This window comes from Mytilus californianus, unplaced genomic scaffold, assembly GCF_021869535.1.
Source record: "Mytilus californianus isolate M0D057914Y unplaced genomic scaffold, xbMytCali1.0.p SCAF_9, whole genome shotgun sequence".
NCBI classification, from domain to species: domain Eukaryota; kingdom Metazoa; phylum Mollusca; class Bivalvia; order Mytilida; family Mytilidae; genus Mytilus; species Mytilus californianus.
The window spans coordinates 5365784-5393053 of NW_026262745.1; the positions used below are offsets into that span (position 1 = coordinate 5365784).

General features: G+C 32.1%; 1 protein-coding gene across 1 annotated transcript in view; it reads left to right on the plus strand.

Moving 5' to 3' along the window:
- The first annotated feature begins 5196 nt into the window (after positions 1-5196).
- LOC127715761 (glutamate--cysteine ligase catalytic subunit-like) overlaps positions 5197-27270 on the plus strand; it is a 30698-nt gene continuing 8624 nt past the window's right edge. The window contains exons 1-10 of the mRNA XM_052221910.1: positions 5197-5290; positions 7743-7888; positions 9995-10095; positions 12872-12991; positions 14117-14182; positions 17416-17539; positions 19789-19905; positions 22649-22787; positions 25431-25543; positions 25808-25900. Coding sequence (XP_052077870.1) covers positions 5197-5290; positions 7743-7888; positions 9995-10095; positions 12872-12991; positions 14117-14182; positions 17416-17539; positions 19789-19905; positions 22649-22787; positions 25431-25543; positions 25808-25900 — 1113 coding nt within the window. The remainder of the gene's footprint in view (positions 5291-7742; positions 7889-9994; positions 10096-12871; positions 12992-14116; positions 14183-17415; positions 17540-19788; positions 19906-22648; positions 22788-25430; positions 25544-25807; positions 25901-27270) is intronic.

The window sequence follows — 27270 nt, forward strand, 5'->3', positions numbered from 1 at the left end:
ACACCTCCAAAAGCTTGGAAATGTCATCGCGGGTCAAATAAGTGACTAGCCATGAAATTTCCAAGCTTTTGGGGTACCTAGTCTTAAATGGGCTTATTTTATTGCATATTTATTTATCATATACTGAGAGAAAATATCCTGTCAACTTATTGTTGTCATATTTGTTAAAATAAAAGTGTACTGGGTCTTTTTGTATATCAACATTGAGTTTGTTAAGCGATCACATTAACTTATAAAGTACACATACATTTCATTGGCGCTGAGTAATTTTTTACAGCCTATTTTTGAAAATGATTGATTTACTTTCAATTTATATATAATTTGTACCTGGCTTCGCTTTATGAAGTAAATTATATTCTAAATCTACCATGCTAACATATCTTACGACTTCGTTTGACTTCCATGATAACTGTCTAATATTGTTTCTGATCTTTCTGTTTACTGATATTAACTGACATAGACAAACTATCGCGTGACTCTTAATGTTCTATGTCAACTTTGGATAAAAATGAAGATGGCTTTATATTTGAGATCCAGTTGCAAAGGTCTATCTCCTGATAAAACGATAAAACAAGATTTCTACATTTTATGAGTTTTTGTGAGAACTATACTAGTTGAACCTCGGAAGTTCATAGCATTGAGGAATTGAATTAGGGATATTACGGAATTCAAAAATCCATGGTCTATCTCGAATATATAGAAAACGATTTCTAAAAGAACGTTTTTTGTATTGTAGTGTTTTGTCTCCAGAAAAGGGGATACTTTATTTATCATTATTTTAAGGGGCTTGTTTATTTTAAAACGATTGAACAAAATGTCGCTCAACAAGTCCATAAATCCGATTTTTAAATAACTTTCTATATCTCTGTAAAATATTTATGATATTGCGCTTTTAAACATTTATAATAAATTTCCTAACATTTTTTACGAAAATTTTAATGATTTTTAGACTAAGATATTGAGAATTAAAATACATAGGATGTTCCAACTTAAAGTTACCGTTTATGATTAGTTCCTTACTTTTTTTAGCTAAAAGTTTGAATTATATTTCATATTTAATACTAAAAAGCATCTTAACTTTAAATTTTGTATACAAATAAACTTGTATGTTTCCAAAAATTGACGTAACGTTCGTTCCTGATGAAGGTAAATCCAGAAAAGCGCTTCGGACGCATGAAATATTATAAATTTATTTCCCATGCCTGAGGGAGATATGAAGATATGTTCACCCAAGAATATTCATATTTCACGAGGGCTCTGATAAGAAGATAAGAAGTTAGCAATATCCTTTAACTCTACGTTCCGCTATATAGATGATGTTCTCTCACTAAATAATACAAAAATTTGTGACTATGTTGAACGAATCTATCCCATCGAACTAGAGATAAAGGATACTACAGATACAGTTAAGTCTGCCTCATATCTTGACTTACATCTAGAAATTGACAATGAGGGTCGGTTGAAAACAAAACTTTACGACAAAAGAGATGATTTCAGCTTCCCAATTGTGAACTTTCCATTTCTATGTAGCAACATTCCAGCAGCGCCTGCATACGGAATAAATATCTCCCAATTGATACGATATTCCCGGGCTTGTGTTTCCTATCATGATTTCCTTGATAGAGGATTGCTGCTCACAAGGAAGCTATTAAACCAAGAGTTCAAAATGGTGAAGTTGAAATCATCCCTTCGTAAATTTTACGGACGCCATCACGAGTTGGTTGACCGTTATGGAATAACCGTTTCACAGATGATATCGGATATGTTCCTTATGTCTACAACTACAACTACAACTACAATACCCTTCCCTTTTCACGAATGTGACTTACCGAATTAGACTATTTACCGGATTTGTAATAACATAAGCAACACGACGGGTGCCACACGTGGAGCAGGATCTGCTGACCCTTCCGGAGCACCTGAGATCACCCCCAGTTTTTGGTGGGGTTCGTGTTGCTTAGTCTTTAGTTTTCTATGTTGTGTCATCTGTACTATTATTTGTCTGTTTGTCTTTTTATTTTTGGCCATGGCGTTGTCAGTTTGTTTTCGATCTATGAGTTTGACTGTCCCTCTGGTATCTTTCGTCCTCTTTTCTCTGCCCGAGGGAAATATGATTTTTCGAGGGTGAGCAAATCTTCATATCTCCCGAGGCAAAGGGAAATGAATGTTTTATTCCACTGCATATGCTTTGTTTACTATCAATACATTAATTATTATTTTGCATACATTTTTTCTTATCCGCTTGTTTTTATAAGTTAAACTAAACATGACATACACATTGATAAACGGTACGGATCAATAGTTCATTATAAGTCTTTTTGTTTTATCGTCTGAAATAAATTTGAACATGATAATGATTTTTGCTATCACTATTTTAAGAAGAATAAGAAGTTCAAAACGTTATGTACATTAACCGCGCGTAACGTCGCACGATGTAATCCCGACATTTCAGAGGGGAATATGATCCTCAGAAGGGAATATGAAGATTTGTTCAATGACACATGGGATAGTCTCAACAAATAGTGGCGGATCGCATATGTGACCCGTCATGACATTTCCAGGTTCATGGAGGTGTAACATCATTGTGAGAAAACGCCGTTAATGAGAAAGGTTATGTTATTTTTTAAACATATATTGAATTTAAATTCTGCATGGTTTTAAGCGTTAACAATGAAATACAATTTAAAGAGTTTAACGAAAGGAAAGGAACTAATCAAAGTTGAAACATTCTGCATTTTTTACCTTTTAAAATCTTTGTCTAAAACACATGAAAAATTTAGTAAAGCATGCTTTCTTCAATATTCTTTGATTGGTGCAATGTATATATAAAGATAAGAAGTTGTGGTATGATTGTCAATTAGACAACTATCCACCAGAATCCAATTGACGTAGCTAGCAACTTTAGATCACCGTTCCGTCTTTAACAATGAGCAAAACCCATACCGCATATAAAGCTACAAAAAACCTAAAAATGACATGTGCAAAACAATTCAAACGAGAGAATTGACGGCCTTATTTATGTACAAATCATTAAACGAAACAACCACTGAATAACAGGCTCCTTCACATTTTGCTAATGAATTATTCATCAATTATGCTAAACTACATTCTTTTTGTCAATAAAACCTCAAATAAACCTCACCAATGATATTTTAGGTCAAGTCAGGAATATGACAGTTGTTTTCTATTCATTTTATGTGTTTGAGCTTTTGATTTTGCCATTTGTTAAGGGACTTACCGTTTTGAATTTTACTTGGAGCTCGGTATTTTTGTTATTTTACTTTGAACTCGCGATTTATTCAACATACAATGTATGTGTTACATTGGAACAGCCAATAATACCAATTTAGATAAACACATTCATGAATGTAGCCTTATTTCATCCAACTTTTTTGATAATGCTTCCTGTTTATGACCTCGCCTTTTCTTAGGTTTTAATATCTTCAGATATTAAATACAACTATCCCCAACTTTACTTAATAAGACTAGTGTGCTATGAAATAGGATATTCAGAAAAGCAGGTTATACAGTTCCTAAAATATAACGAAAGAACATTTTAACGAATGTCAAACTATTCTGTTGTAAAATTATAAAATCGAACCGCATTTAGTTAGAACTATAATAGTTACTGAAAACTTAACGTACTTTTTTCTAAATTTAAACAGCTCAATTTAAAACTGTCTTCCCTTATATATACTTTTCAACGCTATTGCCTACTTAAACGTGTAAATTTTTTAAGTTTCCATGCAAATGCAAGTATCTCTAGGACGATCAGGAAGTTTATTTAAAGAGGAAGATGTATTTCGTAGTGTGATTGTTATGATGATGTAAATTCCATTTGTTTAAATTTTAGGAAATTGAAAATGACGTTTTAAAAAAGTGTAATATTATAAATATTTGCCTGAGATAAAGAAAGCTATGTAGCAATCGAATATATGACGTTGAAGAGCAACTCTTTGTTCAATCGGCTTTGAATAAATAAGCCCCTTATATAAATAAAGTATCTCCTTATCTAGAGAGAGAACACCGCATACCCAAAATGTTCTTTAAGAAATCATTTCTAATATTTGTATTGCAGATACACTTTGGATTTTTGAATTATGTATTGCCCCAAATTCTGTAATGCTTGATTTGCTCAGTATTACTCATAGATGGAGTTGAATTTATGCAATATAAAGTTAAGCATAGTATTACTAACTACATAATGTTGATAACAATAGTTCTAGAACAATAATATATAGAAAATACAGGTGATAAAAAACTCTGAACTTCCGATGTTCAACTAGTATACTTCTGTGAATGTAGAAATATCTGTCTATAGTTGTTATGAGAGATAGACTATTGCAGCTTGATTTGAAATATATATCTATCTCCATTTTTTTCAAAAGTGGACATAGCACATTATAAAACTCACAAGACAATCTGTCTATGTTAGGTCTAGTCGGCTTATGTAAGTCGATAGACATGAATATATGTGATGTACTATTAGGAGTTCAAATCCTTGAAATATCCATGTAAAAGTAAAGAGAAAGATCAGAAACAATATTAGACATTTATCATGGAAGTCCAAAGAAGTCATAAGATATGTTAGCATGGTAGTTTTTAAATCTAATTTACTGTATAAATAATATATAAATTGAAAGTACATCAAACATTTACAAATTTAAGACTGTTGTCGTTTGGAAGTATTTTTGAAGAAGGTATACCACATTACTTTGGTTACATGTTTTGCTAGCAAGTGTACACGTTTTCAACGTGTTTAAAATTCAATACCATCTGCTCTATACAGTGTTCATAGTTAAAGTCATTAAATGTGCATCATTATAATAAATGCATGTTTTAGATGTCATCTTGGAAAATACGTCTCAAACTGTTACGCTTCGCATGCTATGTTCGGTCGATACATTCATCATCAAAGTTTCAAACTGTCAAGATTGAAGGAAAATTAAAAAAAAAAATGCCTACCACAAGCTGTCATTGAGACTAAATAAACTCATCATACCTACTACGACTACTACGATTAAAATTTTGTACGCCAGACACGTGCTTTGTCTACAAAAACTCATCCGTAACGCTCGAATAAAAGAAGTGTAAATTATTTTAAATTGATTTCAGTGCAAATTTTAAATTAAATTTCATTTTTAAAATTAAAGAGCTGTGTTTATATAGAAATAAGAAGACGTGATCAAATTGCCAATGAATACATTTTGTACTATTAGTACATTTGGTATATTTAGTACATTTAGTACATTTAGTACATTTAGTACATTTAGTACATTTAGTACATTTGGTACATTTGAAATTTGTTTTTAAATAGGCTGTTAAAAATTACTCAGCGCCAATAAAATATATGTGTGCCTTATAGATCTTATGAAATTATAAAATTTTATAAAAAGTCAACAAATCTTTCATAATTACATGATGGGATGATTTGTCTCAGTATGTACTAGATAAATATGATATAAGTCCATTTTAGACCGGGTACCCCCATAAGCCTTGAAATCTCGTGGCTAGTCACATATATGAAAGCATTCAGTTTTTAAATGAAATATGTATTAAATCCCATTTGTTTACATAAAACATCCAATGCTAATCCTCATAATAATCTTCTTTTGTGGCTCAAATTCAAAATTATTTCATCTCCACTGCGACATTTGAATTGTTTGGCTGCCGACCTTGTGACTAGGCGTCTCATGTAAAATGACACGTGACCATTAAAAATGTTAAAAACTGAAAATTGTATCAGTTCAAAATTGTATAGTGTGCTTAAAAATGACCTGCTGACCCGAGGAAATTCTTAAACGTGATCTATCTTGTGACCTAAGGGGTTACCTACTAGAGCCTCATTTATCCGACTGATTTATGTTATACCTGTGTTGGGATTTGTGCCTTATAATTTAGTATTTTTATTTATCTCTTTGGAAAAGTCATTTTTTACTGATAAATGTACTAAGTGACTTAGTGTATTCTAAGGAAAAATTATAAACAGGATGAATGAGTTTAAAGTTACTAACTCAGGAAAAACATGACACATTCGAAAAAGATTTGAAATCACATTCGATTTTCCTATCCCTTGGAGTATGAATGATATCAAGAAACAAGATAAAAAAACTCGGAAAATTTCAGTTGCCCGATATAATATCTGTCCATATCCTTTGAGATCCTTTCGTTGTTTGTGTGTGCACAATTATATTATTAATCTACGAAGCAGATTTGGTATCACTCGTATAACATTTGAAATCCTTCCTTGTGGTCTTATTTATGATCATCCAAGAGTTTTATTTGAAGTGTTTAGATTTGTACTGCAATAACACTGGAACATCTCTACTGATGTGCTAGTTAAGAAGTTTGAATTTTGAATCCTGAAATATAAATGATCCTTCTCTGCTTTCGTAACTATTGCCTATAATTTAAAAAAAAAAAATTCAAAAATAATGTAAACAGGCGAACACTAAAAATGTGTGGTGAAAAAAAACCCGCAGATATTCAATAACCTAAATAACCTTTTCATAACCAACCACTTTAGCGTTGTTTAGGGTACGTGACCTTTTTTAAATTATTCAGTCGAAAGTCGTGGAAGGATGATTTAATTTAAAAAAAAATATGTGGGAAACTGTGGAAAGTCCGTACACATTTGTTTTCTGAATCGTGCCTACCTGACCGTCATGATACCCCCTTCACATACACGGATTATTCTTGCGAGTTCTTACGACCGATTTAAGATGTGTTGTGAGTTATTACGAGCTTATTTATGGCTCATTACGGATTATTATGATTATACGGATTGTTACGAGTATATTACGAAATGTTATTAATTAGTTAAGACTGTTTACGCGTTGATACGAATATTTACGAAATAATGACGTATTTACGAGTCCTTACGATTTTGCAGATTTTATACGTTTTCCCAAATCGTAAACAATACGTAGGAATATGTAAGAATACGTAAGTTAAACGTATTTATTCGAAAATTACTCGTAACTTCACGATGAGTAATCGAAAAAATGTGTAACATTCCGTAAAACCATCGTAAATCGACCCGGATGAAACCGTAAGAAACACGTAAGCACTCGTAATAATACGTAAATAACTCTTTAACTAACCGTAACAAATCTTTAAAAAAATGTAACTTGTCCTTTACGGATTCTTGCGAGCAGGTTTTGTGTTGTTGCGAGCGGTTTACGAGCGGTGAACGATACGTACAGATTGTTAGGAGTTATTTACCGAAAATCAATTTGAGGAAAATCGTAAGAAGAATTTTGACATGTCAAAACATTTGCCCCTCATTTCACGGATCCTTAAGCGTGTCTGCGAGTTGTTGAGAGTTTTGACGAGTTATTCACGAATACCAGCGAGTTATTTACGGATGCTTGCGATTGACTACGAGTTGGTGATCCGTAAGGACTCGTAAGAAAAATCCGTGTATTTGAAGGGGGCATCAACGAATGCCGTCATATGTTATTTGGCATCGCTGATATCCTTCATGTATAAACATTATACAATAATTGTTATTGAAAAAATGCCTATGTACCTATATGAATGTTCATTTAACCTACCACAAAAACCTTAAATGAAATTGACTTATCCAATCCTTAATAATCAATGATAAAAGCATTGTACTTTCTTTCTCTAAATTCCCGTTTTCCTGGTTTTGTGCAATATATATATACATGTAAATGCTATTAGGGGATGTTTTCATTCTACTTAATCCGGTTATTATTTAATTTTATTTTTTTCTCTAGTGAATACTTCAAACCATACACCATTGAATTGGGAAGAAATAAAGAACAATCTCGCTTGTGTTAAGAAACAAGGCATTAGACAGTTTATATACCAGTACAAGAAACACAAGGATAGGCGCAATGATCCTTTGTACTGGGGAGATGAGGTAAATTGTTCATACTTACATACATATAAAATATTAAGCGTTTGCACAAATGCAGAATTTTTTTCGGTCATAGAAAAGAGAAATCTACCAGTTTTCCGTAAATTTAACGTCAATGGAGATTAAATTTACCTACATAGTTTTTGTTCACAAACGCAAGATATCACCATTGTCGCACGCTGCTTGGGAGACAATTTCTTCGGGCAAAAGAAATAAAATGTAAATGAAAATTTCAATATTCTTCAGATACTAATGAATACAATGCAAAGACCACATCACCGTTCGGTCGGTATTTGCTCCTTGTCGAAGGCCTCATTGTGAATATAATGAGAAACAACCGAATTTTTCGATTTTTAAGGAAAATGACAGGAAAAATCAAATATGCGAGATATCGATCGATTTGTTAAAAAAATAAAAGATACTAGTTAAAACCATACTCTTTTACGCAAATCGAGATAAACACTACTTTTTGTACAACATATAAAAATGCAATCTTAATTATGTCATGCAAGAATGTATTGAAAAATTTTTGATAGGTGGTGCAATATTTTGTTTACCCTGTTACCATGTTCAAAAGTAATTTTTCGGCTATCAAGAGACGTTCTCGATAAAAGGTTAAGAATGTTTTTCATGAAAAATGAACTGATTTTCACGAACAAAAATAATCCATATATTTTCTTTCTGTAGATATCAGAAGATGTGGTATGAGTGCCAATGAGACAACTCTCCATCCAAGTCAAAATTTATAAAAGTATGATAGATTTTCAATGATCCATGTTGAACCGAAAAATTACTCTAAAAATTGGTTTTCAAAGGTTATAAACATGACCACCTGCACCAAGTTTATGATACCAATTCCTAATATACAACATTTCTGTTCTTTTGATCTCTTTCTTCTAACCCAATGTCAAGTAATTCCCTTAAATATAGTTTTAACTTTGTATTTTTTTGTAATTGGTAACAAGAACGTATGTTTACGATATACCACCAACATAAGTTCTTTCCTGTTACTAGTTTATCTATCTTGATACCGGTATTGCATTTTGTGTGTGGGGAATTGTGAAATTGTTGAAACCTTTAAATGAGTTCAAACAACCACACATTTTATTATATGTAAAAAATATATATATTTATAAAAATACTATTTGAAGACGATTCAGTCCAATATTGTTTGTAATGCTACTTTAACCATAGTAAGAGAATATACAAATCTATATTGATGAATGTTGTTGTGAAAAAAATAACTACAACCTTTTTTGCAGTGATAATGTTTTTCTTCTGTGGTCGTTGATTTCAACACGTAATTGCTTGATTTATAAGTATAATATTGTTGTCATTAATACATTTGTTGGTAACAGCATAGGCAGGATAGATTGGTACGCACTTATTTTTTGATTAAATTTCTTGAATTTTCTTTTTTCAACACTCTTATGCAAGAACTGTGACGTGTACAATTTTTAGGATGCTTTGATCTTTTGGAATCCTCACTGAAAAGTTCCATATTCATGGAGGAAATGATTTAACGGTTGACCTAGTATTGGTTACAGGGTAGACATGCATTTCATGTACGTCGATTGAATTTAGTTTGTAGAAATTATTTTATTTAGAATAAGAAAGAAACTGTGATTTTTCGTTAGAGTTATTATACACATTCTAAAATAGAAAACAAAATAATTTCAAATGGGTAACCCTGATACACTACGCATATAAATTACGCAAAAATCTTACTTAAATATATTCAATATCATAAAAATAGATTTAATTTTTTTTTAAACAATTACATTGGCATTTTTCATTAAATTACAATTTTAACATTGGTCAACCGAAAATTCGACATTTGTTTTAATGACCCATATTATCCTATTTATCTATAAATATATCTTAAATGATTTTTAAATAATGTAAAAAAATATTGTAAGAGTTTTCCTATTTATGTAATAAAATGAGCAAAATAAAATCTCATAAACTTCTTATTGTAAAATATATTTTTTTTTATTGTATTATCAGCATAAGAAATACTTTAAGCAGTCGTAATAAGTAATTATTGTAGATGTTGTCAATTATACAATAGATTCGAAAACAATTCTCTTGAATACGTTTTTTTTTCAGATTGAATATATGATTGTTAAGATTGACGATGAAGAAAAAACAACTAAGCTTTGTCTTAAGGCGAAAGATGTTTTGGAGACCTTAAATAAAGGCAATATAGGGTATTATAAGGTGTAATTTTGTATTTTAAGTGTGTATGTGTGTGTCTGTGTGCGTGTGCTTAATACATATTTTACATAAATTAAATAACAAATGGTAAACCAGAAGTACACATACAGGAATAATTTAACTTTTGCTTTCAAAGGAAAGAATATATTTGCTAATAAGTAATTCATTGAAATTATCATTCTAATATGACGTTCTTCTTTCTCTGCGGAAACAAAATCATGTTCTAATTCCAATAAAACATGGTCTACACGTGATTAACGTCACACTTGAATCTGCAAAGTTAGTTGAATTTTGAACAACGCCAGTAATCAAAATGCACATTTGTGTTGGTGTTTCTCACTAGGAAATTAAATAAAATCATTCTATAAGTAAGTTTACATATATCTGTTCATTTTTTTTAATCGTGAACCGGATGATTTTCTATAATGTTTTGGATTCGTCAAATCAAAATGGCTGCCTTTCGAACGTGCATAATAGGTCCGTTTTGAAGTACAATAGTATTTTGTTAATAATTCTATCATACCATGCTCTATGCACGAATTAACACGAGCAAGCATTATATTTGTCAACATCTAATTTTGAAAAATGTATTCGTGTATTTTAATCGTATTGATTCTTTCTAGCTCAAAGAACTATTGTTTTTTCCCCTTTAACTTTGCAGTTGTATTTACTCTTAATTATTTTTGTTTAAAGGCAAAAGTATTATACCCTGTTCAAAAGTCATAAATCGATTGAGAGAAAACAAATCCGGGTTACAAACTAAAACCGAGGGAAACCCATCAACTACAAGAAGAAAACAACGGAACAACAGAAACACTGAACTGCAACAAAAACAAAACGCCAACATACATAGAAACGGACTATTTGATAACAACTGCCATATTCCTGACTTGGTACAGGACATTTTAAAAAAATGGTGGGTTGAATCTGGTTTTATGGCTAGCCAAACCTCCCGCTTATATGGCAATGTTAAAAAATATCGCTAAAATGACAACACTACGTGACAGGAATACAGTACAAACAAACGCAAGAACACTCAGCACAGAGAAATGCATAAATAAATAATATAATAGTACATTACAACATGTAAACCGCAGAATAACAACAGACATCTCCCATTAACGACAGCACAGGACACCACAAACAGCTCGCCACATGAATGGATCAACGCCACAAAAAGTGACGTATTTTTGTGACGTATATATAATATTGAAATTCGTACATTTATATGGAACGAGGTTCAAAAATTCACAATCATTTTAACAATACTAGTCCAAATAATTATCATGATTATGACAGTCTTGAAAGGCTATTTTAAATTAATGCTGTAACGACGTCATAATTATTTGGACTAACACAGTACTTTATCCACGGAAAATGGAAATTAACTCGACTATACTGACAACGAAGACATATGTGAAATGTACCGAAAATACAGAATTCAAACCACAAACGATAAGACATAACACAATATCTAACCGTACTTGCAAAAGAATATCATAACTAAATACACGAATGTTGGATGCATAAATACCGAGACACGTCGTATAGCAATGCAAAATCACACACGGCAAAACAGTCATATTCGAGAATAGGTCACGTTCGGTACTTAGCAGACAGACGACATAGATGGAAAACCACAATCTAAGACGTGGTAAAAATGTCGTTAGTTAGTTTAGACACATCGTATAGATCAACCAATTCGTGATGGTGTCCATAAAATTTACGGAGTGTCATTTTAAATCTTTCCTCCTCATAATTTTGTTGGAGCAGTTTCTGCGTAAGGAGCACACTCCTGTATATAAAGTCCGTATAGTGTGAACATGCATGAACGTATCAATTGATTTATGCAAACACCATACGACGGAGCAGAGGGTGTGTTACGGCTGAAAATAAAATTGAGAATGGAAACGGGGAATGTGTCAAAGAGACAACAACCCGACCAAAGAGCAGAAAACAGCCAAAGGCCACCAATGGGTCTTCAACACAGCAAGAAAATCCCGCACCCGGAGGCGGGCTTCGGCCGTCCCCTAAAAGCAAATGTGTTTCATTTCAGAGAAAACTAGTTTAGAGAAAATAGACGTCACACTAAACTCCGAAACATATAGATGAACCAAAATGAAAAAAACATACAAGACTAACAAAGGCCAGATGTTCTTAACTTGGGACAGGCGCAAAAATGCGGCGGGGTTAAACATGTTTTGTGAGATCTCAACCCTCCCCATATACCTCTAGCCAATGTAGAATAAACAAACACATATCAATACGCACAGTAAAACTCAGTTTAAAGGAAGTCCGAGTCCGATGTTAGAATATGTAACAGAAGAAAGTAAGCAAAATGACCATAATAACATACATTAACAAGGGACTACTAGCAGTTACTGACATGCCAGCTCCAGACCGTAATTAAACTGATTGAAAGATTATGTCTTCATCATGTGAAAATCAAGCACAATCCCTCCCGTTAGGGGTTTAGTATCATACCATCATAAAATATATGAGAAGAACATAACCCGTATCATGCCAATAACTGGTTTTAGAATAAATGTGTTTATTTCCGTTGCAAAGACCCTATGAGTGAATCAATATTAATTTTAAAAAATGACATCTTTAATGACCTGACAACAGTATCTTAACTATACCCCTTCTGAATAAGTCTGTTTAAAGGTTTGGTTAGCTTTTGCGGTGAATGACGACATTTTTGTGCTTTGTACAGAATATTACAATAAAAGATATACTTATTCTTTGCAAGACAATTTAACTTTTAAGGAATCCTGCTCCGATATGGACACCCGAGTTTGGAGGATATATGGTAGAAAGTATCCCTGAAAGACCTTATTCAGATCTATTGACTTCCATTTCAAAAGTTGAGTCGAGTATGAAAGAAAGGTAACGTTTAATGGAAAGATTAAAGATAATTTGTATTTGTATGTCCGCACAAGTGATTCGATGTCCGAGAATGCTGGTATTGACAGAATTTAACATAGACGGACCATTTCGGTATACAACTATTATTTTTAGAAAATGGAAAATTGGGAACAGTACAGTTCTTATTTAATAGTCAGAAGTTTAGCCAGTGCATTCTAATGTTCCATTCTATTTTGGATTGTTGTTCGTGCATAAACATAAAGTGTGACTTGTCCATAAGGCGAAGAACTGACACAACAGATTAATAAGTCATCATCCTTTTACCCGTCCAATGATTTGATAGATTAAACATTTTTCAACTGATCATCAAATTAATGTTGGTATCTTTTCATTTTTTTTAATGCAAAAAATAAAGTTTATTGTAATGTTCGTATGAACATAAGAACGTGGAAATGTATTATGATATATTCTATAATACCATATCGTTCCTACAAGCTCAATGTCTTTAATTGAAGCTATAAGCACACTCTCCTTTAAGAAAGCAAAAGAAACCCTATGATCATGATGATATAGTAACAAGTGTAAAGGAAAATAACACTTTGTACATTTTGTGCTTTTCTGTATTTACCTTCAACAGGAACGCAAAAAGCAAAATATTTGATAGCCAGAACGTATTTTAAAATACTCAGAAACGTTAAGTGGCTATGACCGAACAACTGAACTGATGATACGCTTTTCTGGATGTATCTCTATCATGTGATGCATGCATTTAAAAGTAATCTTATATATATGCTTATGCGTAGGAACTATTTTGTTTTAGATATGTACTACTTTCCAGTATGTTCTTTTTTGACCGGGCCCGATTAAGTTGTGTTACATCTTACAAAGTCTATCCAAATGTTTTTTTTACCAAGAATTCCGCTTAAGCCGGTGCTAGGGGCCGTCTTAAACTTGCAGTTGAGTGAGAGTTTTTTTGCTCCGTGTTGAAGGCCTCACTGTGATTTTGAGATGAAGAACAGCAATAAAAGCGCTGTTCTTTTGCTTTATGTGTGCTTTTTTGCTGTGCATGTACTGATTTTGTGTCATTGATGGATACCCCATATCCTTTTAGCATTAATGTTACTCACATTTCCAACAATATTTTAGGCGAAAAGAGCTAACGTCTGTATTAGAGCAGGATGAAATACCATTTACTCTGCCATCGTACCCAAGGTAATATATATTGGTTAGATACAAATTTCAATTATTTTTTTTATTTCAGCTGTTTCTCATTGACAATCATACCACATCTTCTTTGTTTCTGTCAATTGAATCTAACGTTAAAAGTCATCATTATCCTTCCTACTGTTTGTACATTTCTAAATGAATAAATATGAAAGCATGTTTTTGCTAAACGTCTCAGATCGCAACTGGCGTATAATTGTCACTGCTACAATTAACAATAAAGATACAAATATCATAAATTGCTCAAACGCTTTATAATATTTAATAACGTGGAAGAAATTATTTCGTTCAAAACTAAAAAGATGTGGTAGGATCCTCCAGCGGCATTTATGTCCAATAAGTATTTTGTTGTTCTGTTGTTTTCCTCTTATAGTTGATGTGTTCCCTCGGTTTTAGTTTGTTACCCGGATTTGTTTTCGCTTAATCGAATTATGACTATTGAACAGCGGTATACTACTGTCGCCTTTATTGTTCATTGTAGTTTCATTTATAAAGCAAACAAGATAACGAATAATCGAAATATTTACTTGTTTCGTAATAGACTTATTGGTATAATCAAAGATACCGCGAGGTCAATCAAAAATTATAAGTGGACAAAAAAATAACTACGTCACATCCAAAATAAAAAATCATCAAATATACCATGCTTACATTTTGGTACTTCAAATGTGCGTTTCGTCTAAATAATTCTCATCCATCCATGCCAGGTCAAATACGAAATTGAAGAGCATTGAAAACCAAAACATTAATGACAAATACGGTTAATGCCATTTATGCTTGAGGTTAAAACAACTCTAAGTATTTCGAATAAATCAATTTTTTATAATCAATAAAATTACAAAAAAATGAGTGTTTCAATGATATTTGTATTTCAACACATTAGTTCTGACTACTGAACTTGTGATACCAGCACTGGCTGCGACCCAGTTGCTGTAAGAAACATATGAAAAATGTCAGCCTTATTATTTGTTACAACAGACGCGTGTTTCGTGTACATAAGACTTATCAGGGGCCCTCAAATCAACTCAGTTGGAAGGCCATTTCTATAATCCGAGTAAAAGAGCATTAAACATATAAATTGTAGATTAGGTGTTGGTTATTTTGCTGTTCCGCCGACAAAACTTAATCCGCACAATGGTACATCACGGTCATGGTTTTCCCCCGATGACGTTATGTACAAAGACCGCCAAAGAACAACGTAAGTAAGAATTTTGAGTTCTTCGTGTAATGTTATTTTAGCATGATAGTGAACCAAGAAGGAGTATGTTCCAAAGGACATACATCTATTCAAACGAAAAATCAAAAATAGTCAGTACATTAGTCGTGTTAGAAGACAAACGTCATAATGAATTAAGAAAGATCATGACAGGAAGGATGAAAACACTACTTTGAACTACAAATCTAATAGTCTGCACATTGTTTGATTCAAATCATGTTTTTAGAAACCGATTGCAAAGTATCCTAGTGAATAAAATGTTTCTGACTTGATGCTTAGTATTTACTAAATTTTATCACAGGAGTATACATCAGAACATAAAAGAAAGAAAAGGTGGAAAAATTGAAATACTAATTCCAGGTATGCATTTTTAAATCTAATGTTAAAAAAATAGATTGACCATCACATCCTATTACTGGCAAAATACAAAAGATAACTTGTTCCCGATTGCCATAAAAACAATTGTGTTTACTATCGTGTACAGCAGATTTTTGTTTGCTGTTCCACTTGCAAAATTGACTGAATACAATACAATTTTGCAATCGTGTACAACTTTTTCTGTGTTACCAATTGCCTCTACAGAACCGATAGCAGGTATAAGGGTGTTGAAATTCAGTTTGTGATATTTAAACCAAAAGATACAATCGTGTTGTTGCTGGTATTATTCTTTCCAAATGAAGAGTATAATGTCACGGTGACTAAAATTGTCCTGCGAGAGAATGGGTTTTTTTTGGTGATTTCGTCCAGAATGGTGTTGGTGTGTCATGATTCCAAAAATTGCAACATAAACAAGACGTTTATTGGTTATTTTTTTTTCAATAGCTTACATGTAATTAGTGACATATTCTACCGATTATTTTATTTCAAAAGCTAAACACTACTAGACGTTCTAGACGTTGTAGTTAGGGCGTTATCGTCCAACACAGTAACATATTGTTCGGACATGTACAAGTATGACATTCAACAAAAGTTAATTTCGAAAATTAATCAACCGAGAAAAAAATTATGTTCAAGTGGTCTGCAGGATTTTTAAGAAGCGTTCAAATGCAGTCAAAGGTTTTCAAAATTCAGATAGGTGTTCTTTCCACATGGTACCTGAATTTTTAAATTGATTGAAGACTAACAAAACTAAGTTGAAGACCCATTGGTGGCCTTCTGCTCTTTGGTCGGGTTGTTGTTTCTTTGACATATTCCCCATTTCCATTCTCAATTTTAAGTCCATGAAAATGTTTTATATATCAAGTAAGTGGATTTGCATAAAATATTTAATTTACTTTTTCAAGTTAAGTGATTATCACATTTACTTTAGTATCGTTGATGGGTGTCTATCAGTTGAAGACGCAAATTTTGAAAACAATAATCAAATAAATTTGTTTTAGTACACGTAAAAGTATTCGTCATCTTCAATCTTTTACTATATATTTCATATAAAATACATGTTTTCAAAAAGATATTTATGGTTGAATTTTTACACACCAGATGTTAAAAGACATAGAAATATCTAAGGTATATTTGTGTATTTGGTCATAGTTTTGTCTGTGGTTGTTTTCCTCTTCTCATGATATGAACACGTATATTTTTTTTACAATTGAAATTAGTTGAACTATGAAGTAAATTTCTGAACAGAAAATAATACTAGTGTTTATATTATCAGAAAATAAAACACCCCACAAAAATACAACCAAATGGAAAAAAAATAACATGTGACATTTCTGCTTCTATTGGTACCAAGTTGGTGAAAATCCAAACATAAATGACACCTCTTTGGAACAACCGTAGTTTTATATGAAAGATATAGAGAAAAAATGACAAATACTTATGGTCATACACTGTATCTAGTAGAAATATATTTCACAACTTCTTCAAAAAAACTTTTGCATCAAGGTGAGCTGTATGTATTTCAATTTACTTATATCAATACAGTATACCAGGATATGAAGACTAAATCGGCTTTTCCTGCGGGCACAAAGACTAAATGCAAAAAAGAACAATGTTATGATAACAGTATTTATATGGAAGGTCTTGTTTTTGGTGCCGGGTGTTGTGGTTTGCAAACGACTTTTCAGATGGATACCTTGGATGAAGCAATATACCTATACGATCAACTTGTAAACATTTGTCCTATTATGGTATGTTTTATGGTTATTATTGTCCTAGTCAAATAAAACTTTGTTAAATAGGTGTCAATACAGATTAGAAGATACCAAAAGGTTTATTGAAAATCAATCCTAAGAAAGATGTAAAAAAACCTAAAAAAACATCCTGTTGATCCACCCGGTCTCGCTTATTTCGTAGTTTATGCGATTTCCCAGTGTTTGTTTGTTACCATGTTTTGTCTCTTTAAAATCGATTTACGAAAAAAGAACTTATACAAATTACCGTCGCCTTAATACACACCACAACAGTCAAAGACAAAAAATGTCGACAAAGAAATCTAAGGCATGACGAAAAAAATTAATGCTTCAAAATTACATGGAGCAAGATTTGGCTGAGAAGTATTTATGAAATGTGAGTTCGCAAAATGCCCTCAAGAAATAATAAAACTGAAATCTTTATCGACATCAGAAAAGACAGTTAAACGGACAAACAGTTTATATGTTAATTGTACTTACCTGTCCCAATCCGCTATTGGTGTACTCTTGTACACGTTCATGTCATGAGGGCTTTGTTTACACTGATACAAAAGCTCAATGCTCGTTGCCAAATTGTTTTCAATGCTTTAAAGTAATTCTAGAAAGAAAGGCTTAACAACTGTCTTAAACGCTGAAAATGGTCTTATGAAATGGATGTAGTGCAGTGTTAGTTTTTTTCCCTTAACAATACACACATGGTATAGCTAAATGATTGTCTTGACGAATATATGTATCTCTGGTGTTGATTTGCTCACAACGTATGCATACAACTGCATATACTTAAATTTCAGTGATGACGATCAAACCGTTAGGTAAAAACATTGTATGGGCCATGAAATTTAGTAGTTTTGAAAGGGAATTAACAATTTGAGGACATTCTGCAATATTTACCTTCATCTTTTGGAAATCAAACAATTGCTCGCACTCTTTTTGTCTTGCGTTTAGTTTTTCTTTACGAATCAAATATTACAAGTAATTGATCGCGTTTACATGGAACGTATTATGAATTCACAATATTTACTCGCTGTAGGTTGGAGTATTGCTATCTAATCAACACATCTCGTGGTTTTTCATGTTTTTTTTTCTCATTTCAAGGTAATTATTTGTTTTTCAAAGTAAGCTTTATATTCTGCATCTCGTCAAGCTTAACTTTTGAGAATTCAAATACACTTTTACTTGATACATACATGCACTTTACATAACTTTTCAATTTTATTTCATGACATTTTCTGCCTTATCGCCTTACTTATTTCTTTAACTAGATGGACAAGTATGAAAGAATGTTACACGAACCGTTGAATGAAAATTTCGCAACATGCGCTTGCTATACATGGTGAAATTTTTTAGTAAATCTACAAGAACGCCTGACAAAACAGAACCAGAACATGACACTAGTGTCATTGAGATTTCTCTGCGGAACCTCCATTTTTAGTAACATCAAACGGGAACTTATAGCTAGCAGCATAAACAGTATAACAAACTACTGAGCCCCAAAGTAAATTAAAAAAAAAGGATAAGTCAATAAAAACTGGCATAATCAAACGTTATGGATCACCGTGACGAGTGCAAAACAATATTTTCCATCTTTCCCTAAAAATTGTGGATGGGATACAAAACACCTGTTTATTTTCTACACAAAATAATTTCATATGTCGTTCTTTAAGATTTTGGTGGAATATTTTTCTTGCTTTATCTTTTTATATAAAAAAAATAAGGGAATGTGGGTGTAGCTTTGTGTTGATATCAAATATCAACTTTTTTTTTCCTTTTTTTTCCTTCTGCCGATGTTGCTCTCCTGCTCGGAGTGATTAAAAGCATGAACAACAGGACAGTACTACAGTGCATTTTTCCTACAGCCATCAAGATATCCTCACCTTGCAAGTCATGACGAGCTTTAAATATAAAAAGAAGTATACCTAAATTAATGATTGGAGTTATGCCATCGCAGTTCAATAACAGTACAAATATCTTTTTAAAAATAAGAAGTCATTTCCGCTTACTAGGTGGTCAATTTGTCATTTTCCAAAGTAAGGGAGAGAAGGATTGCGCATAGCTACTTTACCATGAATAATTTATTGATTAATATAAAGATTGATTGATTGAATCCGACTGCTTAACGTCTAGCAGGATTCTAATTTATTAATATACAGATTAGTAGAAGGATTTTAAGTTCTCCCCAAAACATCATAAACATGATAAATATATATGTATACCGATTTAAAATAACAGGACAATTGTACTTTCAGCTAGCTTTAAGTGCAGCATCTCCTGTATATAAAGGTTATCTGTCTGATATTGATACTCGATGGCCAGTCTTATCACAAAGTTTTGATGACAGAACAGATGAGGAAAAGGGTCAGAAGGTATGCATTTGAATAATTGTAATGGACAGAGTATAATGCAATGGTTTATGAACACATTTAAGTTAATAGATATAGACTGTACACAGTGTAAAATATAGAAAATTACATAAGAATAAAGTAAATATAAACACCTTTAACAGTGTTTAACTCATAAAATTTTTAACCACAAATTCATTTGGTTTCGATGGTGTGATACTTTTGAAATATCGTACCTGATAATGATTATTTTCAGAAACAGAAGCGGTTTAAATCCGTATCGTATTGATAGGAATTACAACTACCACTGTGATGGTATCGCTACTGGTAGATAGTCTGTTGTCGAATTAATAATCCGCCCAGATGGTATAGCATGGTTTAAATGATGCATTTACCTAAAATTTTCAGATTATAAATTATTTAATTTTACAAAGGTTGCAACACTCTGACGCAAAATTGACCGTATAATATATGTTTTTTTATATACTGCTTAGGTTTATTTTGTTTGAATGCTCAAACGTTTTATGGATTGCGCCTACCGAATTTTTAGTCTTAGGTCTAATTGAAAACGTTTATTCCGGGATCTTGAGTAGTGATGATAATAATCACAATCATACAGTCTTATTGAATACTTGAAAACAGATACGCAATTTAAAATCTGTTTGATAATGAAAAAATGATATCCACTGTGAAATTTATTCAAAAAAACTACGTATGTAAAGAGTTTAATATATGTGTTAAAATTGCCAAATAGTAGAGTGGGTTCACAGAGCCCATTTTTTTCCCTCAAATCTGAGGTTAATGCAGCACACGATATAAGCAGTTATGGTGTTTACATATCTCAATTGATACATTATGCTCGTGCATGTTCACACTATACGGACTTCATATACAGGAGTGTGCTTCTTACGCAGAAACTGCCCCAGCAGAGTTATGAGAAGGAAATATTAAAAATGACAATCAGTAAATTTTATGGACACCATCACGAATTGGTTGATCTATACGATGTGTCTGTGAATAAACTAACTAACGGCATTTTTACCACGTCTTAGATTGTGGTTTACCATTTACGTCGTCTGTCTGCTAAGTACCGAACGTGACCTATTCCCGAATATGACTGCATTGCTATACGACGTGTTTCGGTATTTATACATTCAACATTCATGTATTTAGTTATGATGTTTCTTTTGTAAGTATACGGTTGGATATAGTGTTATGTCTTATCGTTTGTGGTTTGATTTCTGTATTTTCGGTACATCTCACATATTTCTTATTTATCAGTATAGTCGAGTTAAATTTCCATTTTGCATGGATAAAGTATTGTGTTAATCCAAATAATTTTGACATCGTCGCAGCATTAATTTAAAATATCCTTTCAAGACCGTCATAATCATGATAATTATTTGGACTAGTATTGTGAATTTTTTTTTTTATCTCGTTCCATATAATTGTATGAATTTCAAGATTATATATATACATCTCAAAAATACGTCACTTTTTGTGGCGTTGATCCATTCATGTGACGAGCAGTTTGGGGTGTCCTGTGCTGTCGTTAATGGGAGATGTATGTTGTTATTCTGCAGTTTACATGTTGTGATGTACTGTTGTACTGTTGTATTGTTTGTTTATGCATTTATCTGTGCTGAGTGTTCTTATGTTTGTTTGTACTGTATTCCTGTCACGTAGTGTTGTCATTTGGCGATATTCTTAACACTGCCAAATAAGCGGGAGGTTTGGCTAGCCATAAAGCCAGGTTCAACCCATCATTTTTTCTTAAAATGTCCTGTACCAAGCCAGGAATGTGGCAGTTGTTATAAGATAGTCCATTTCTATGTATGTTGGCGTTTTGTTTTTGTTGCAGTTCAATGTTTCTGTTGTTCCGTTGTTTTCCTCTTATAGTTGATGTGTTTCCCTCGGTTTTAGTTTGTAATCCGGATTTGTTTTCCCTTAATCGATTTATGACTTTTGAACAGGGTATACTAATGTTGCCTTTATTTATGGTATTAAAAATTTCTTATTCTGTATAATTACGCTTTGCGTTTCTAATATTGTAATCTTTAAATTGTTTAGGTCTCAAGCGTATATTTGATTTTATAAAACAACATTGTCTATATTACCCGTTTGCATAGACAAATTTTTTTCTCAAACTTACCAAAAAGGCGTAACAACAGATGTAATGGTGTCTCTATACACATGCGCAAAGAAAACTTTCTTTGGTCAAAGCATGCATTCAATGTTTCAAAAATAAATGGACATTCTGAAATAGATTCAAATTTGTCATTAGATAAGTTTAAGATACTTTTGGTGTCAGGAAACAATTATAAAATACATTTTGCAGATCTATTTCTATATTTTTCATCTGATATAACAAGTTTTGAAAATCTTAATTGGAGACGTAAAGATTAATTGAATAAATGAGAGCAAATATTTAGAATGAAAAGCTTTTTTTTTTAGATCAGATTAGTAGTTTTATATATTTTCAACTTTCAAAGGAACTTTTAAAAAAAATTGTTTACGTTATAGTCCCTATGGATAAGTTAGTTCTGCTGTACTTTTTGATAATTTTAAGCATGTATTGCTCTTAAACATTTGATAAATTCACATCTATCGTATTTGGTTTCGAATATCTATTTTTTTAATATATAATCTTGGATACGTTATCAATGCAATTTTATCATTTAATAATAATATAGAACAGCATTTGCTTGATCTTGTTCTCTGACTTGCATATAGTTATCACTAAAATAATGGAGTTTGTATTTTTCAGCCTTTAAAGAAAGATAGATTTAGAATACAAAAGTCACGTTGGGGTTCTGTAGCAACCTACATTTCACCAGAACATTATCAATACAATGACACAGACATCGTATATGATAAAGATTCGTATGAAGAACTGAAAAATGAAGGTAACGTTTTTCACCAATATATATATATGGATTCCCCTAAATGTTTGCCTGAACAAGATAAAATGCTTAGGATGTAGTAAAATTTTAAACATTTAACAACACTTGTTAATCCATAAAACATTTTCTTACTAATTAAACCTGATCTGATAATTTCCTGTGGGCTTAAGAAGACTTCTTTTGATTTGTGTTTACCAGATCAAAAGTCATGATAACAGCAGCTGTTGATACACTGAAATTAAGGCAATACTTTGGTTTCAGGATAATATCCTTTGAATCAAATCTCCAATCATCACCAAACGAAACTTGATAATCCCCTTTGTAAAGTTCAAAACTATAATTGGTCACTATGTGAAAGGTCAAGGTCACAGTTCCTATAAAAAGAAAAAAACGGGAAAATTTCACTATATCTCTTGAGCCTTTAATCGCATCTTGAAAAATCTTTAGCCAATAATTTGGTTTGAAAAATACCTCAATTTAGTTTAAAGTCACTTGGTCAAAGGTGAAGGTTAAAACTAGAGAGAACTAGGGCACTTTTTGCATTTTCATAACTAGACAGAAATTGCCAGCAGTCCTTAGATATTCTAGACTACTTATCCATAAAGGTCGCAATTTGGTTTGTGCATCCATGATGCATCTGTAATTGTTTTATTCTTTTGACCACATCTGTTTTGGTACCGTCTTCTTGCTATTCAGAATTTAAAACATGTTGTATGGCTCTAAAAAAAACTGCTCATTGATATGCCAAAAGGTGACACAGCTCACATGTCTTGACTTGTACTACCCTTATTAGACCCATCAATCGACTTTATTCAATGACTATATATGAAATATTTGATCGCAAACATCCGTTTATACACATGTAGCATCGTCTGGTAAACCCATATTGCGTAAGGTTTAAAAAACGATACAGTATCTCATAATTTAAGTCATATTTATCTCAAATTCCGCATGATATTGAACAGTTAGTACTGTTTTATCTTTCTATTTTTATGATTATTTCGACGTATTAAAAATTCAACGACTAAGACAACAGAAAATAAATAGCAGCGACAGTTTATCGTTGTTTAAATATTAAGCATCATTAGGAAGAAACAAATCAAGGTAGCAAACATAAACTAAATCACATGAACTCCAAAAGTATCGAGACCGGATGCGTCGACAGAGTAAGCGTTTCTTGCTATGCATGTATTACCAGCCATGCGAATACACGCTAAGTCAAAATGTCATTATTGGGAACAGGACACTAATCGGTAAACTCACAGATCAAAAGACTTTACTGGTATCTAAAAGTTTAAGACCGCGAAAACATGTTGCTAGTGAGTTGAGACACTGACACATCGTATCGATCAACCAACTCGTGATTGTGACCGTAAACCTTATGTAGTGTCGATTTAAATCTCCTTTCTTCATAACTTTTGGAACAGTAGTTTTCGTGTAAGGAGGACATCCCTGTTAATGAAGTCCGAATAGTGTGAACATGCACGAGCGTAATGTTTTAACGCCATACGATAGAGCAATGTGTTATGTTACTGCTGAGAAATGGGAAGTTTAACATTGGAAAGTTGAAACAATCACATTTAGTATAGATTCTAGTTTGATGTCGTCCATTTGTGTCAAAACCGAGGAAAAGATTAAGAACTAATTGAAATATGGGTTATTGAGTGACAGAACATCATCAGTATATCTGAAAGTGAAATTAAAGAACTTTGCAAGATGCTTTTTCTTTTTGTCTTTGAGAAAGTTCTGTATATAATCTGCTTCATGTGAGTACAAAAACAAGTCACCACTGTTGTGATGCACAATTAGTTCGTATTGGAATATCGACTTTCTGCTGATATATCAATCCATCAAACTAAATAAAATATGCTGTCGGGTAAAAAGTCTAGTCTTTTAATGATATCATTTCCTGTGTATTTGTTGTGGGAATCAGTGTGGTTCTTGACAAAGTAACGGTAGCTTTATTTATATAAGCCCTCCTTGTTCCGTTGGGGATACAAATATTTGATTTAAATTCCCTTAACTCGGTACCTGTAAAAGTACAGTTGTGTCATTGCTATACTTATTGATCAAAATAATAGAAATCCTGCTATTGTATTCACGATATTGATAGGACAGCAATAACAAAAAGCACATGTAACAGATAAATTTAAATTATTTTTTTGAGATTTTCTATGGAGGGTAAAGTGAGCTCCTCGAGTTTATTCGTCTTTCTGATATCCTTTGATTGTAATAATTTTGTTAATACGTAATTTATTTATGAGTCCATGTATTGCTTGTGTTTTATTATGCTTCATTATTATTTATCCCTGATGGACAATGATCCCAAACACGGTATTTTGCAATGTTTAGCAGTATTTGGCAACAGCTTTTTCACAAAGTAACAATAATAAACTTACAAAAATGAATAAACAATTAAGATAAACAAGATAAATAGTAAATCGAATAGACGTAGTCACCTTTAACATTGGCAAATTACAAAACGATAACTACAACTAAATGTTAACAATAAATGAAGCATCTAATGGCCTGGATCTATATATACAGGTTTAAGTCAACTTTTGGTTTTGTAGATGTTGCCGTAAAGAGACATATAATATCAAATGTTTGTGCTAAATAATAAATTCTAATCTTGTATTTCTTTAGGATTAAACGAAGCACTGTCCAAACACATTGCATATCTTTTTATTCGCGATCCATTGTTTCTATGTAGCGAAACTCTTGATCAGAATGAAGATTTGGACATACAACATCTTGAAGTAAGTTTAAATATTTAAGTAAGCAAACTTAATTTTAATGTTTTCTCTGTTGTTATTTTGTGAGTCTGGCTTTCAATGTTTTAATAGACTAATATACTTATTTCAAAATTGTCTTCGCAATTAAACGTTGTCCTTTTTAATATTCGTAATTTCCAAATTTGTCAGTATACAATACAGATAACTGTGGTTGAATTCATCACCACATCTGAGTTTGTTTACATGAACTATAAATTTTGGTAAATAGATGCATTATCTTTTTTACAGAACATCAACTCAACCAACTGGCAAACACTCCGATTGAAACTACCTATCTCTAATACTAATACTGGATGGAGAGTAGAATTTAGACCAATGGAAGTAAAGTGTTTTCTTTGTTTTTTTTCTTTGTTTTTTTTTTTCTTATATTTTTTCATGAATAAATCTAGATTTGTGTATACATCAATAAGACAGCAAAGCAGTGACACATAAAACTGAAAGAAGCCTTCAGGCCATCATACGGTCTACACAAGTGTATATATATTATATTAAACCTTTAATTCTCCCCTGTATATATGTGGTGAATAAACAAATACCGACAAGATCCGTCCTAATTCCCATAATGAAAAAAAACCAAAATATTTCAAAAGACAATTTCTGACTATATTTTGACTTGAGATAGGTAGATGAATATAAGTTGCTGTTAAAGTGTTAAGGTCGGATTTTTAGATCTCAACCCCTTTTTTTTCATTTTTTCACTCTATAAAAGATGACAAAAACACAATAAAAGTATGATAATAAAAGTATGATGAGCACTTATTAGCACTACAGTCTTATGGAATGATCGCAATTGCTGAAGACAAGCAGCTGTAAGTACTAAGTATGCTGATGTAAAATTACAGTATCCGCAATTCTAAGATTAGTGGCTGTCATTTGTAGTAGATTTCATCCATAAACAATACAAAAGATACAATCTTGTCTAAATAGATATAAGAAGATGTGGTATGAGTGCCAATGAGACAACTCTCCATCCAAGTCACAATTTGTAAAAGTAAACCATTATAGGTAAAAGTACGGCCTTCAACGCGGAGCCTTGGCACAATTCAAAGGGCAAGCTATAAAGGGCCCCAAAATGACTAGTGTAAAACCATTCTAACAGGAAAACCAACGGTCTAATCTATATAAAAAACGAGAAACGAGAAACACTTATGAACCACATAAACAAACGACAACCACTGAACATCAGGTTCCTGTCTTAGGACAGGTGCAAACAAATGCTGCGGGTTTAAACGTTTTAATAGGCGCCAACCTTCACCCTACTGGAAACAATAGCGTAACATCACAACATAGAAAGACACACTCTAAAATATCAATTGAAATGGCTTAACTCAATCAAAAGAAATATTAACAAAAATAAGTGAACATATACTGAACGAATAAATTTGATCTATGACACAATATGAATACAAAATTAATAAAACAAGGGGATTAGATTTAAAACAATATCAGATAGACAACTATAACCTTGGACAAAATGCCGCCAAATAAAATAACGTACATAGGTAAAAAAAATAATTTTCTTGTAAGGTATACATGGAGTACGTAAATAATTTTTACAAAATAAATAATTTTGTTGTTCCTTGTACGAGAACAAAAGTGAAAATTTACCGTCATACTAAACACTTATCAAAGGTGGTATATATTAAAAATAGTGAGACTAGATATAACACTGAATAAGTAAACATTAAATA